This window comes from Oncorhynchus nerka, linkage group LG20 (genome assembly GCF_034236695.1).
Source record: "Oncorhynchus nerka isolate Pitt River linkage group LG20, Oner_Uvic_2.0, whole genome shotgun sequence".
Lineage (NCBI taxonomy): Eukaryota > Metazoa > Chordata > Actinopteri > Salmoniformes > Salmonidae > Oncorhynchus > Oncorhynchus nerka.
The window spans coordinates 25,853,357-25,868,369 of NC_088415.1; the positions used below are offsets into that span (position 1 = coordinate 25,853,357).

A 15,013-nucleotide genomic window follows, 5' to 3' on the forward strand; every position below is an offset into this window, starting at 1 on the left:
TGACGTCATTGGAGGCAAATGGTGATGGGAAGTGGATCGAGCGCTGGTGAGTTTCCCTCTAAACCAATAAAATCACTGAATTCGGTTGTGTCATTTCGACAGGGAAGAAAGAAACTGCAATAAGTTTTGTGGCTTGTAGATGTACAGAAGTTTCGAGCGAAGATCGCTCTGTTTTCGCCACACTCTCAGATAATCGTTTGAATTGGAAATGGCTGGAAGTAAGTAACCGTATATAGTTTTGTAAAGGTATTCTTCTGATTATGAACAGCTTGACAGTTAGCGGATGCTAGCAGGTAATTTTTTTTGCTGCTACATTCTTGTCATGCTGTCAAAACAGCCACGAACATGATGGGATGTTAGTGTCAGTATGGTATGCCATTGAATAAACGTTACTTTGATGGGTGACCTAGATCCAAATATTGTGTACATAGCATGAATAGTTTGCTTGCTAGCTAATTTACCTTGTAAGTTTACAGGTACAAATTCGGCTAGTTAGCGTGACTAGGCAAGTGAGCCCAGTCTGTATTATTTCAGTAGTCACTGCTAGCTAGGTTGGGCCCTTTTTTTAAATACGGGTTTGGGCTGAGGATTTTGCTAATAACATTACAGTTGCTGGTGTGTTGTAGCTGTGCGTCTGCAAAGTGGCGAACGTTTATCCGCGAAGGGTGCGCGGTCTGTAAATTGTATATATATATATATATATATATATATATATATTAAACTGTTTACCCCTCTAACGTTACCTGACCCAAGAGCGACCTACCAGTGTTGCCATTGCACAACAAGGAACTGGTATGATTACTGTAGCTTACAGAAATATTGATGTAACATGTCTCGTCTTGCATATATAATATTGTAGATTTTCCCACTGTTGTCAAATTGGCTGGATGCCATTTGGGTGGTGGACCGTTCATGATACATGGGAAACTGTTGAGCTTAAAAAACCCAACGTTGCGCCTGGCACTAACTACCATACCCTGTTCAAAGGCACTTACATCTGTTTCCTTGCCCATTCACCCTCTGAATGGCACACACAAGCAATGTCTCAATGCTTAAAATTAAAAATCATTGTTTATCCTGTCTCCTTCCCTATATCTACGCTTATTTTAAGTGGATTTAACAAGTGACATCAATAAGGGATCATAGCTTTCACCTGGTCAGTCTGTCATGGAAAGAGCAGGTGTTAATGTTTTGTATACAGTGTATATACATATCTTAATTTAGAGAAGGTGCTAAACATGGACTTAGTTCTAACCTGTTGCCATTTAGGTAAAATAAGAGTACTGCTTTTGAAGGTGGTACACAATACATCTTGATTATTTCTTATCAGCCTATGACCAGAAAGGGTAGGCCGATTCTTTACCAAACGTGTAATGCAATATGGAACAAATGGCTGTGTAATACTTTTATCAAATGATTTGTGTTTTATAGACTCTAGGCTGTTTGTGCCCTCTTAAAATAAAGTGCTATTTGGTTAGAAGACATTTGGGGCTGAAACTGTTTTCCTCAAATGAAAAGGAGTGCTTCCTGAAAGTAAATCTACATTTTTCAAATATCTGTTCCCCTTTGGACAATCTTACTGCTTGTAGAACACAAGGAAGTAGAAATAAGAATGTGTTAATCTATTCTGTCACTTATTGTTGCCTGCCTCTTCTGTCGATCCATAGGCATTGCTGTGTCTCTGAGTGTTCAGATATTTCATTGTTTGTGTGTGGTGTTAACTTGCTATGTGTTTTGAAAGTGATTGTGGCTGTACTCCCTTGGTATGAATCATTGTGCCAGACAGGGCCCAGAGCAGTACTCTTACTGCTCTAGTCTATTGGCATAATAGTGTGATATTCAAAAAATAGTTTTTACTCTGTCACTCCTTCAGTATGCTATTAAAGTAGACTACACTGTATTATTCATATTGTGGGTTCCTACATGTATTATCATTCATGTTTGGCCAATCTTGTTATTGATAATAACTTGTTTTTGATATTTATCTTTGCCTAGGAAAATTGAGTGCCATTCCCCTCTCTCGGTCCGAGGTGTTCGGAGAGCTGCGGAAGGAGCTGCATGATGACAAGGAGTTCCATCATTCCGACGCTCACATCTTCATCATCATGGGAGCATCGGTGAGATGGGGAAGATGTGGGGAAATTAGAGGATACTTTGATTACTGATGAATGACCCTGCAAGTTTTGACCCTCCACAGCACAGGCAACTTTATTTTTATAATTACAAAAGTTGTGAATGGGCTGAGTGAGTGTGTGTTGGATGCATATTGGAGAGAGTGACTGACAAAATAAGTGAATCAGTTGAGGTTGTGAACATCATCTATCCTCTTTTGGACTTTTATGAAATTCCCTGAAAATATGTGCCATTTAAGGCACTTTTGTCCAAACCAACTTAGTCATGTGTGAGTACATTTTACGTATGGTGGCCCCAGCAGGAATCGAACCCACAACCATTGGCATTGCAAGCGCCATGCATTACCGACTGAGCCACACAGGACCATAATGATGAAATTAAACCTGTAATCAATTCTGAGGTAGTTCAAGATCGATCAGTTGCACAGGATTAACAATTTACTAAATGTAGGCTACCAAAATTAGGATACAATTGTCCGAGACACACAGAATTAGTCTTCTCCTAGAATAATTTCAATGTTTTGTTCAGTTATACCTATTTTATAGATTTTAGGTGGACAGATAAGGGAACACATTTAGTGAGAACGGTGTGTTGAAACGGACAAGAGGGGTTGCACATTTGAGGAAATGTAGAAATTTCATTGAGACACATTACACAGAGCTTGTGTAACTAAGCAACCCCAGAATCATTTGCGCTCGCTGTAGTCTGGCCTTGATACAAAGATAACTAACAATCATGAACCTTGATATTATGACACTTTGTCAGCCAATCATGTTCAGCTTGAACTGTTAGTTAATCATGTTGCGCACAGAGCGGCAGGGTAGCCTAGTGGTTAGAGCGTTGGACTAGTAACCGGAAGGTTGCATGTTCAAACCCCCGAGCTGACAAGGTACAAATCTGTCGTTCTGCCCCTGAACAGGCAGTTAACCCGCTGTTCCTAGGCCGTCATTGAAAATAAGAATTTGTTCTTAACTGACTTGCCTGGTTAAATAAAGGTAAAATAAAAAATAAAACAGACAGTACGTTGGCCAATCATAGTGTACGAACTGATCTTTTGTTGATCAACTCAGCTGAATGACTGTATGTTCCCCAGTCACATAGATGGCCTAATGAGCCAGAATTATAGGTTGTGGGAAATGACTTTCTATCTCTTCTCTTATCAGTACCTACAAGGATTATCAATTCACTGACTCAGTCGAGTCACTTTGAAGTTTCATTTTCTTACAGTATTTCCTTCTCTAGAAAAGTCCTCTTGGCCTCCAATGTTTTTTCATGTTTTCGCCTGTAACACCTGCCCAGTTAACTGATAAAATGTACTGTCGGAGAGGAGCTCAATGTATCATTCTTCCGCCCACTTCTCCATTTAGGCCGGTTCTCCCACTCTATTTTCTCTTGGTTGAAAGGAGTGGTGCAAGAGTTGAATAGTGCAGTGTCACCGTTATGAAAAGAAATGGCTGAGAATGGTAATAGAGAGGCATGTTGGGAATCAGAATGGGGGAATGGTAATGTTGGTAAGCCATAGCCTTGTGGTGTCTATGAAGGTTTTTGGGAACAGTGATGTACATAGGCTACTGTAAAATATGGTTTGTGTGCAATGCTGCAATCGGTCCTTGACACTCAGCAAGCACACACCAATTACAAGCTGGTGTTACATGTACACAAAAATACACCGCAGGCACACACACACACACACCACCTCACTCAACATGGCCTCATTAAAGTCGCTGTGCCAATGAAACATTAGTAAATATTAATGATTAACTGAAGAATGACGAGAGAAATGTGATTCGATGGTGATTGTCAAGCCACCCTCGGTTTGCATTTTCCTCTCAGCTGAGGTGGGACAGAAGGCCAGTAGTCATGGAAAGACTGAGGCTGGGCATAGGCTAATGCATATCAGTTTAAAGGTGTAACCCATTTAGTCATTAGACACAAATCACTGGAATAAGACACATAATAGTCCATAAGGCCATTCGGATGAATTATTATGTTTAAGTTTTTCCCCAAGTGGCATACCAAGCCCACTTGGTGTTCAACCTTCCTAAGTTCTCCCATGTCAACCCGCTCCTCCACGCACTGCTCGCATCATCTTCAAGACCCTGGTGCTTACCTATGGAGCAGCAATTGGAACTGCACCTCCTTACCTTCAAGCTTTGCTCCAACCCTACATCCCAATCCGAGCACTCTGTACCGTCACCTCTGGTCTCTTGGCCCTCCCACCCCTACAGGAGGGCAGCTCCTGCTCAGAAGAGCTTGGACTGGGCTGTCTCTTCTGCAGTCCTCATGCCTCCTTGCAGTATGCCTAAGGCATGTTCACGCAGATGAGCAGGGACCCTGGGAATCTTTCTTTTTGTGTTTTTCAGAGTCAGTAGAAAGGCCTCTTTAGTGTCCTAAGTTTTCATAACTGTAACCTTAATTGCCTATCGTCTGTGAGCTGTTCTTGTCTTAACGACCGTTCCACAGGTGCATGTTCATTAATTGTTTATGGTTCATTGAACAAGAATGGGAAACAGTGTTTAAACCCTTTACAATGAAGAATCTGTAGTTATTTTGATTTTTACAAATGATTTTTGAAAGACAGGGTCCTGAAAAAGGAACGTTTTTTTTTTTTGCTGAGTTTAACATAAAGAGAGGACGAAGATTTTTGGTATACATCATCTTTAAGGTGTCTAGTATTGATATTAGAGGTCGACCGATTATGATTTTTCAACGCCGATACCGATTATTGGGGGACCAAAAAAGCCGATACCGATTAATCGGCCTATTTTTTTTTTTTTTATGTATTTGTAATAATGACAATTACAACAATACTGGATGAGAACACTTATTTTAACTTAATATAATACACCAATAAAATCAATTTAGCCTCAAGTAAATAATGAAACATGTTGAACAACATTTGGTTTAAATAATGCAAAAACAAAGTGTTGGAGAAAAAGTGCAATATGTGCCATGTAAGAAAGCTAACGTTTAAGTTCCTTGCTCAGAACATGAGAACATATGAAAGCTGGTGGTTTCATATCTTCAATATTCCCAGGTAAGAAGTTTTTGGTTGTAGTAATTATAGGACTATTTCCCTCTACCATTTGTATTTCATTAACCTTTGACTATTGGATGTTTTTATAGGCACTTTAGTATTGCCAGTGTAACAGTATAGCTTCCGTCCCTCTCCTCGCTCCTCCCTGGGCTCGAACCAGCAACACAACGACAACCGCCATCATTGAAGCAGCGTTACCCATGCAGAGTAAGGGGAACAACTACTAAAAGGCTCAGAGCGAGTGTCGTTTGAAACGCTATTAGCGCACGCTAACTAGCTAGCCATTTCACTTCGGTTACACCAGCCTCATCTCGGGAGTTGATAGGCTTGAAGTCATAAACAGCGCAATGCTTGACGCACAACGAAGAGCTGCTGGCAAAACGCACGAAAGTGCTGTTTGAATGAATGTTTACGCGCCTGCTTCTGCCTACCAACGCTCAGTCAGATACTTAGATGCTTGTATGCTCAGTCAGATTATATGCAACGCAGGACAAGCTAGATCATATCTAGTCTTATCATCAACCATGTGTAGTTAACAAGTGATTATGATTGTTTTTTATAAGATAAGTTTAATGCTAGCTAGCAGCTTTTACCTTGGCTTACTGCATTCGTGTAACAGGCAGTCTCCTTGTGGAGTGCAACGAGAGAGAGGCAGGTCGTTATTGCGTTGGACTAGTTAACTGTAAGGTTGCAAGATTGGATCCCCCGAGCTGACAAGGTGAAAATCTGTCTTCTGCCCCTGAACGAGGCAGTTAACCTACCGTTCCTAGGCCGTCATTGAAAATAAGAATGTGTTAACTGACTTGCCTAGTTAAATAAAGGTATAAAAAATATATTTTAAAAAAAATCGGCAAATTGGTGCCCAAAAATACCGATTTCCGATTGTTATGAAAACTTGAAATCGGCCCTAATTAATCGGCCATTCCAATTAATCGGTCGCCCTCCAACTGATATATGCATTTGCAATTACTCAACTTTGTTCAGTGTGGTCATAGAATGAGTAAACATGTTGACGGCGAAAATGGTGACCGGCGGGATAACACAGTGCATCAGATCATGACAGGAACAACGTTATCAGTGATGGACCTACCCACCCCCCTCCACTGTTGCTAATGAAGAGCCAAGAGGGTCCAGTCAGAAGAGCTAAGGGAAAAGCTGCAGGTGGTCAAAAATAAAGATGAATTGTTCAAATGATCGAAGAGGCCTGCCACCGCTGTGATTTAACACGCAGTATTCAGCCCAAATGCTACAGAATGTGTCAAACAAAGCTGCCCCAACCCAATGGATGTTTTCCTACTAATGTATCCGCCCACGCTAAGAGATCACCATTGTCCAACCTCTACTCCACCTAGACCAAGGACAAGCAGCTGTATCTGAGTATGGATGAGCTCCTTACATTCTATGGGATCCTTATCACATCTGGGTACAGCTCTGTTCCAAGAAGACACATGTACTGGTCACTTGACAGTGATGTACACAATGAAAGCATTTAATGTAATGTGGCTCTGATGAAATAATGGCCTCCGTTCATGTGGTTGACGACACAAAGATCACTGATGACTCATTTTAAGGTTAGGCCCATCTTCTCCCAGCTCAATCAGTCATACAAAGTCATGCCATTTCAGGAATGGCTGTCATTGGATGAGAGCATGATCTAATACAATGGCCGACATGGATGTAAGCAATTCATAAGAGGTAAACCAATTTGTTTTTGTTACAAGCTATGGGGCCTTGTCTCATCCAGTGGGTACATGTGGAACCATATGGTGGATCCCACACTATCCTCCCTGAGACTGGGTTGGGTCCCACAACCAAACTGCATCAACCAATACAATGAGCACATGGGTGCTAAGAAGTGGTGGTGGTCGATCTTTGCATGGTCTCTCAACAGTGCACTCGTAAACAGACGTTTCTTTTATAGAGACGTTATGGGAGGGGCCATAGACCTTCTCACGGATCGTGGCACAGTCTCTTAAGCAAAAGTTTGGCATGAAATCACTGAGCCGCGGAAGGAGATCTCTACTGGCTGCTACTGTTGAAGATCAGGCAAGATATGACAAAGCTTCTTCTCACTGGCCAATCAACACGATGCACCGGTAACAGATGTCGGCATTGTGACACGCATTACCTATTCATGTGAGAAATGCAGAGCACCACTGCAAATTGAGTGCGTCAAGATATACCATGAAAAGGAGATGAGAGTGAATGGAAAAAGCCAATAAAAGAAAAGCCAATAAAGGCTGAGAAGCCGACAAAAGGGAAAAAGACACTCAAAATGACATATGTTTTTAGAAAACGTCAATTGATTCAAGACATACTGTCTGACTGATTGTAGTTCAAAATAGTGATGCACAAATTTAATCATGCACTTGGTTCTGAAGCCTACCTACTAAGATTGATTTTGTTCAGTGTAGGCCTCTACTTGAAAGCATATTCTACAGGCTACCTCTATCCTAAATGTTACCTTTATGTTCAGTGGGAATGAATCACACACTGCTATACAGTTGTTAGTAGTGAATGTTGCACTAAAATGTCAATGACAATGTTACAATGAATATTGCACTGAATTACAAGTTCAAATGTTACAATATTAATGTTTTACTTTGTAACATAAAGGACATGTTGCACTAAAGTAACAATGTTGAAATAGATTGATTTAAAAAAAAAAATTTGTATTTGTGCTCAGTATTCATATCAATGTTGTGTAAGTTATTTTGATAATGTAAAAGTCACACTAGAATGTGATGGGACCTTCTAGTGGCAATGCTGGGGACTGCCAGTGACAGTTTTAAATGTGTTAATAACTGGGATGGGATATAAGCATTTTGATGACTGCATAGGATAAATGTATGAATTCAGTATACATCACATTATCCCACCGGTCATTGTGACCGACCCTAAAACACACTTTTCCATGAATTTCAAAAAATGATTATTTCAAAGGGTTACTAATGACACACGATTTGGATATTTTCATGTCTGTGGAAGAATGTAGGATTAAATGGGTTAAGTAACTCTCGCGATGACCCCCTCTCCCTCTTGCGTGGAGCCCCAGATCGAGGGAGATTATCAGTGGTCTTGTATGTCTTCCGGTTCCTAATAATTGCTCCCACAGTTGATTTCTTCAAACCAAGCTGCTTACCTATTGCAGATTCAGTCTTCCCAGCCTGGTGCAGGTCTACAATTTTGTTTCTGGTGTCCTTTGACAGCTCTTTGGTCTTGGCCATAGTGGAGTTTGGAGTGTGACTGTTTGAGATTGTGGACAGGTGTCATTTATACTGATAACAAGTTCAAACAGGTGCCATTAATATAGGTAATGAGTGGAGGAGCCTCTTAAAGAAGAAGTTACAGGTCTGTGAGAGCCAGAAATCTTGCTTGTTTGTAGGTGACCAAATACTTATTTTCCACCATAATTTGCAAATAAATTCATAAAAAATCCTACAATGTGATTTTCTGGATTTTTTTCCCCTTATTTTGTCTGTCATAGTTGAAGTCAGCCGGGCTAGACAATCTGGACCCTTTCTTTCTAAAATTATCTGCCGAAATTGTTGCCACCCCTATTACTAGCCTGTTCAACCTCTCTTTCGTGTCATCTGAGATTCCCAAAGATTGGAAAGCAGCTGCGGTCATCCCCCTCTTCAAAGGGGGGGACACTCTTGACCCAAACTGCTACAGACCTATATCTATCCTACCATGCCTTTCTAAGGTCTTCGAAAGCCAAGTCAACAAACAGATTACCGACCATTTCGAATCTCACCATACCTTCTCTGCTATGCAATCTGGTTTCAGAGCTGGTCATGGGTGCACCTCAGCCACGCTCAAGGTCCTAAACGATATCTTAACCGCCATCGATAAGAAACATTACTGTGCAGCCGTATTCATTGATCTGGCCAAGGCTTTCGACTCTGTCAACCACCGCATCCTCATCGGCAGACTCGACAGCCTTGGTTTCTCAAATGATTGCCTCGCCTGGTTCACCAACTACTTCTCTGATAGAGTTCAGTGTGTCAAATCGGAGGGTCTGCTGTCCGGACCTCTGGCAGTCTCTATGGGGGTGCCACAGGGTTCAATTCTTGGACCGACTCTCTTCTCTGTATACATCAATGAGGTCGCTCTTGCTGCTGGTGAGTCTCTGATCCACCTCTACGCAGACGACACCATTCTGTATACTTCCGGCCCTTCTTTGGACACTGTGTTAACAACCCTCCAGGCAAGCTTCAATGCCATACAACTCTCCTTCCGTGGCCTCCAATTGCTCTTAAATACAAGTAAAACTAAATGCATGCTCTTCAACCGATCGCTACCTGCACCTACCCGCCTGTCCAACATCACTACTCTGGACGGCTCTGACTTAGAATACGTGGACAACTACAAATACTTAGGTGTCTGGTTAGACTGTAAACTCTCCTTCCAGACCCATATCAAACATCTCCAATCCAAAGTTAAATCTAGAATTGGCTTCCTATTTCGCAACAAAGCATCCTTCACTCATGCTGCCAAACATACCCTTGTAAAATTGACCATCCTACCAATCCTCGACTTTGGCGATGTCATTTACAAAATAGCCTCCAATACCCTACTCAACAAATTGGATGCAGTCTATCACAGTGCAATCCGTTTTGTCACCAAAGCCCCATATACTACCCACCATTGCGACCTGTACGCTCTCGTTGGCTGGCCCTCGCTTCATACTCATCGCCAAACCCTCTGGCTCCATGTCATCTACAAGACCCTGCTAGGTAAAGTCCCCCCTTATCTCAGCTCGCTGGTCACCATAGCATCTCCCACCTGTAGCACACGCTCCAGCAGGTATATCTCTCTAGTCACCCCCAAAACCAATTCTTTCTTTGGCCGCCTCTCCTTCCAGTTCTCTGCTGCCAATGACTGGAACGAACTACAAAATCTCTTAAATTGGAAACACTTATCTCCCTCACTAGCTTTAAGCACCAACTGTCAGAGCATCTTACAGATTACTGCACCTGTACATAGCCCACCTATAATTTAGCCCAAACAACTACCTCTTTCCCAACTGTATTTAATTTATTTATTTATTTTGCTCCTTTGCACCCCATTATTTTTATTTCTACTTTGCACATTCTTCCATTGCAATACTACCATTCCAGTGTTTTACTTGCTATATTGTATTTACTTTGCCACCATGGCCTTTTTTGCCTTTACCTCCTTCTCACCTAATTTGCTCACATTGTATATAGACTTGTTTTTTTTTTTACTGTATTATTGACTGTATGTTTGTTTTACTCCATGTGTAACTCTGTGTCGTTGTATGTGTCGAACTGCTTTGCTTTATCTTGGCCAGGTCGCAATTGTAAATGAGAACTTGTTCTCAACTTGCCTACCTGGTTAAATAAAGGTGAAATAAATCAAATAAAAAAAATAAAGTGTACCTATGATGAAAATTACAGGCCTCTCTCATTTTTTTAAGTGTGAGAACTTGCACTAATTTTTTATTTTGTGTGTGTGTATAGCTAGCCTCTGTTTCAATCAACATTTTAGAGGCGACTAATCTGGTTTTGTGTTAACATGTTAATAATGTTCATATGTTTCTCTTTAGGGGGATCTAGCCAAAAAGAAAATCTACCCAACTCTGTGGTGAGTGTGTAGCCTCTTTAGTCTTAAAATGAGAAGTGGCTATCACAGGGCAGCTGTGGATTTTCTCTGGTGTCAAGTGATGAGTAAAAACTCCTAATGATCCTCCTTTCTGTTCTTATACCCCCGTCTCACTCAGGTGGTTGTTTAGAGATGGTCTACTCCCTGAACAGACTCACTTTGTGGGCTTTGCCCGCTCTGACCTGACGGTGGATTCCATCAAAACTGCCTCCATGCCCTATATGAAGGTGAGACTTTCCAAATGAACGCATTACATATTGACCCACATTTTTACACTGTGTGGGTTAATGCATATGTATGTGTGTTTGTGCATGTTAAAACCATAGACTTATGACAACATTCCTATCTCTCTGTGGTCCCAGGTGGCAGACTCTGAGGCGGAGCGGTTGTCTGTGTTCTTCAGCCGTAACTCTTATGTCAGTGGGAAGTACACTGAGGAGAGTGCCTTCTCCAACCTCCACACCCACCTGTTGTCCCTGCCCGGGGGGGGCAAGGCCAACCGTCTCTTCTACCTCGCCCTGCCGCCCAGCGTCTACCACGATGTCACCAAGAACATCAAGCACCACTGCATGAGTACCAAGTCAGTATGCCTGTCATGTCTTGCTGTTCAGTCTCTTGACTCCCTCTCCTCTCAATTCTCCTCTGTGGTGTTGCTAAGGCCTTGAACAGGCTTGTTCATATTTAATCCACTTGCTTCATGTAATCGGTCTTGTCTGGGCAGAGCTGCTCATTAGATTAGCTTCTCCCTCTTCTGCTGTTTAATATCCAAAACATGCTTACCTCCCCTCCTATCTGTGTGTGTTTATTAGTGGCTGGAGCAGAGTGATTGTGGAGAAGCCATTTGGTCGTGACCTGCAGAGCTCAGAGGAGCTGTCCACCCACCTCTCTTCCCTGTTCACTGAGGACCAGATCTACCGCATAGACCACTACCTGGGCAAGGAGATGGTGCAGAACCTCATGGTCCTCAGGTACAGGACAAATGGTCTCCACTCTTTTTCTATTCTCTATTGCAGTCTCTGTCCCTCACTCTCTTTGCTTGGGGTGAGAAAGAACAACATGAATCAACAGACAGCTGTGTGTGTTTCAGCTATGTCCATGTCAATAAGGCTGAGGTTAAACGGTGGTAAATATTCCAGGTTTGGGAACCGGATCTTTGGGCCCATCTGGAACAGGGACAGCATAGCTTGTGTGGTCCTCACCTTCAAAGAACCCTTCGGCACCCAGGGCCGGGGCGGCTACTTTGACGACTTTGGAATCATCCGGTGAGGAGAACTGCGTTAGTGCTCAATGACATCAAACCTCAATGAAGGCATTTATTCTTACCATGTTCTACTAGTCGGTCTGTAACTTATCTCACCCTCCATTTTGCATTACATTTTTTTTCAGGGATGTCATGCAGAACCACTTGCTCCAGATGCTCTCGCTGGTTGCCATGGAGAAGCCTGCCTCCACCAGCTCTGATGATGTCAGGGATGAAAAGGTACAGCAACATGGACACAAACTAAAGCCCAAAATGCACATCTTCACTTGACTCCATTGGCCCCTCCAGAAAACTGACACCAAACAGAATAAACAAGTAGACTTCAAACCAATCACTTCGTACTCTCTCTCCCTGACCAATGTCTCCCCTGCAGGTGAAGGTGCTGAAGTGCATTGCCCCCATTACCATGTCAGATGTGGTGTTGGGGCAGTATGTGGGTGACCCAGAGGGAGAGGGGGATGCCAAGCTGGGTTACCTTGATGACCCCACTGTCCCCAAAGGCTCCACCCAGGCCACTTTCACCACAGCTGTGCTCTACGTGCACAACGAGCGCTGGGATGGTGAGAACCTCTGCGTTCTCTCTCCATCAGTCTTGCTTGTTGTGCTTTCACTGTCTGGTAAAACCAGCTCACTCCTCAGTGATAACTGTAATTACTCTGTTCTTCCAAAGGTGTTCCCTTCATCCTGCGTTGCGGCAAAGCCCTGAACGAGAGGAAAGCGGAGGTGCGGTTGCAGTTCACGGATGTTCCGGGGGACATCTTTGGAGCGCAGTGTCGTAGGAATGAGCTGGTGGTACGTGTGCAGCCCAACGAGGCCGTCTACGCCAAGATGATGAGCAAGAAACCAGGAGTGTATTTCCACCCGGAGGAGACGGAGCTGGACCTCACCTACAAAAGCCGATATAAGGTGAGATACTGAATGAACCCCCCCCATCAAACAGACACTCGCACACTACCTCACCATGCTCACATTTTAGCAACCCATATATAGGCACAATGTTCAACCTTATTTGCTTAATTTTCACTAATCTTTTCTCTCCTCAGGATGTGAATTTGCCCGACGCCTACGAGCGTCTCATCCTGGACGTCTTCTGTGGCAGCCAGATGCACTTTGTCAGGAGGTCAGTCAGGCTGTCTGTCTTGCTCAGAAGTCCCTTCTGTTGCCATGGTGTTTGTTATGCAAATAAGACTGAACATGCATTATAATTATGTCCACAAGATGGTGCAATGCAGCCCATTGGCTGCATTACTATGTGCTACTCTCCTTACATTGTCTTCTCTTTTCACTCAGTGATGAGCTGAGGGAAGCCTGGAGGATCTTTACGCCTCTCCTTCATCAGATCGAGAGCGAGAAGCCTCCCCCCATCCCCTACATATATGGAAGGTAAGATTTACCATTAACAGTTAAACAAGTATCGCAAGTCAATAGTCCCATTAATTTGTGATTGATTTGTTCTTTCCCTTCTTCCTAGCCGGGGTCCAACAGAAGCAGATGAGCTTTCAAAGAGGGTTGGTTTCCACTATGAAGGAACATACAAATGGGTCAACCCCCACAAACTGTGAAACAGGATGGCAGGAGAGGGGGAGGGGCCAGAGTGGGGTAAATGAGCAGCAATACTTTGGTCTGATGGAGTTATTGCTCTTTCCTTTCCAGACCTGTCAGGGCAACAGTCAACAGAGAGATTAGGATATATATGCATGTATGGAAAGGAAGCTATGTAAAAGTATAGGAACAGACTAGGTCTCAGCTACTACATGAATTCTCATCAGGTCTTAACTAGTCGGGGGGGGCACTTAACCACTGGGGATGAAGGGAGCGAGAGAAACACTAGCCAAATTTCTGTTTCTCCCTCTTCTTCCTGAAGTGTGCACTCTTTTGGTTCTCTTCATGGATTCAAAAGCTGTGGATGTGATCTGATTCTCTATCCTGCCACTGCTTGTTTCCAACATACTCCTCACACCAGTCCGTTCCATAAGATGGAGTGTGTTCAAGTGCAAATGTAAGATTGGTAGAAGAGTAGATAATAGGACTGTAGCCATTGAATGGGTGCAGGCATGGGCTGGACAGATTTTCCAATGTCTGAGAGGTAGTGTACGAATACACACTTCAGGGAAAAGGGGGTGAAACAGAATTAGGCCAGAGTTGTGACATTAGTAACCATAGCTATCAAAAGTTGGACCTGGAGATGGAGAACAAAATGTAGATAATCCACTAATGGTGGGAATTACAATGAATGTCTACCACCCTCCGCTATGACCACATGTATAAACGGATATAATTGTAATACTTTATAATGCTCTGCAGTTGTTTTTTACTATTAAGGTTATCCTTTTGTTTTTCTCATGCTATTTTGGACCAAGGAAAACCATGTTGCATAGTAATAATCCTTATTGTTACTATGAAGTGGGTTCAGAACATGGTGGTTTAATGCAGAGGTCAATATTTTCTGCAGGCAGTTTCTCATCTTGAATTTCTAAAGAGCAACATTGTATTTAGAACAAAGCTTTGTGCTGAATTCCAAGAACTGAGTTCTCTCATTCTCACTCTGTTACTTAGCTTTTTTTCTTACATTTCCAGGCATGGTCTATTTAAGTTAATGATGTTCATTTTGGACAAGAGTTTAGAAATGACAAGGTCTGTCACAGGGTCAACATAATGCTGTCTATTTAATGATATACTGTGTTGTAGACTGAACATTCACGTGTTATTTCCAGAACTTATTTTTGTGTTCAGTCTCCATTGATACAGGTATTTTGTGTTTAAGGGGTTGGTCTCTAGAAGTATCTTGCATTCTTGTCACTTGACCATAATAAAACAATGTTGCTGCTTTTTTTTGTTAATTTATATGCTCAATAAATAGATTTGCATTACAATTTTGGCAGTTTGTCTCATGTAAAGAACAAAAATGTCAAATGTAGCATACAATCTAGGGGGGGAGGGATTGACTTGTTGAT

The 15,013-nt window shown here is 42.4% G+C and overlaps 1 protein-coding gene across 2 annotated transcripts; it reads left to right on the forward strand.

Annotated features, from left to right (window-relative positions):
* Positions 1-3: 3 nt before the first annotated feature.
* On the forward strand, positions 4-14,932 carry LOC115102144 (glucose-6-phosphate 1-dehydrogenase-like). 2 transcript variants are annotated; one of them, XM_029621762.2, is made up of 13 exons: positions 4-46; positions 1,996-2,117; positions 10,743-10,780; positions 10,917-11,025; positions 11,161-11,378; positions 11,608-11,766; positions 11,935-12,060; positions 12,185-12,278; positions 12,433-12,619; positions 12,730-12,965; positions 13,103-13,179; positions 13,350-13,442; positions 13,531-14,932. In XM_029621762.2, the coding sequence occupies exons 1-13, from the start codon at positions 19-21 to the stop codon at positions 13,619-13,621; spliced, it is 1,578 nt and encodes a 525-aa protein (XP_029477622.1). In that variant the 5' UTR covers positions 4-18; the 3' UTR covers positions 13,622-14,932. The 2 variants fall into 2 exon arrangements, with proteins under 2 accessions (XP_029477622.1, XP_029477623.1); XM_029621763.2 differs by lacking the exon at positions 4-46 and adding an exon at positions 81-218.
* The last annotated feature ends 81 nt before the right edge of the window (positions 14,933-15,013 follow it).

Coding starts and splice junctions, on each gene's coding strand:
- LOC115102144 (XM_029621762.2), top strand. CDS start 19: ATGGTGATGGGAAGTGGATCGAGCGCTG. Junction 2,118..10,742: donor TCATCATCATGGGAGCATCG/GTGAGATGGGGA, acceptor GTTTCTCTTTAG/GGGGATCTAGCCAAAAAGAA. Junction 12,061..12,184: donor GACGACTTTGGAATCATCCG/GTGAGGAGAACT, acceptor ATTTTTTTTCAG/GGATGTCATGCAGAACCACT.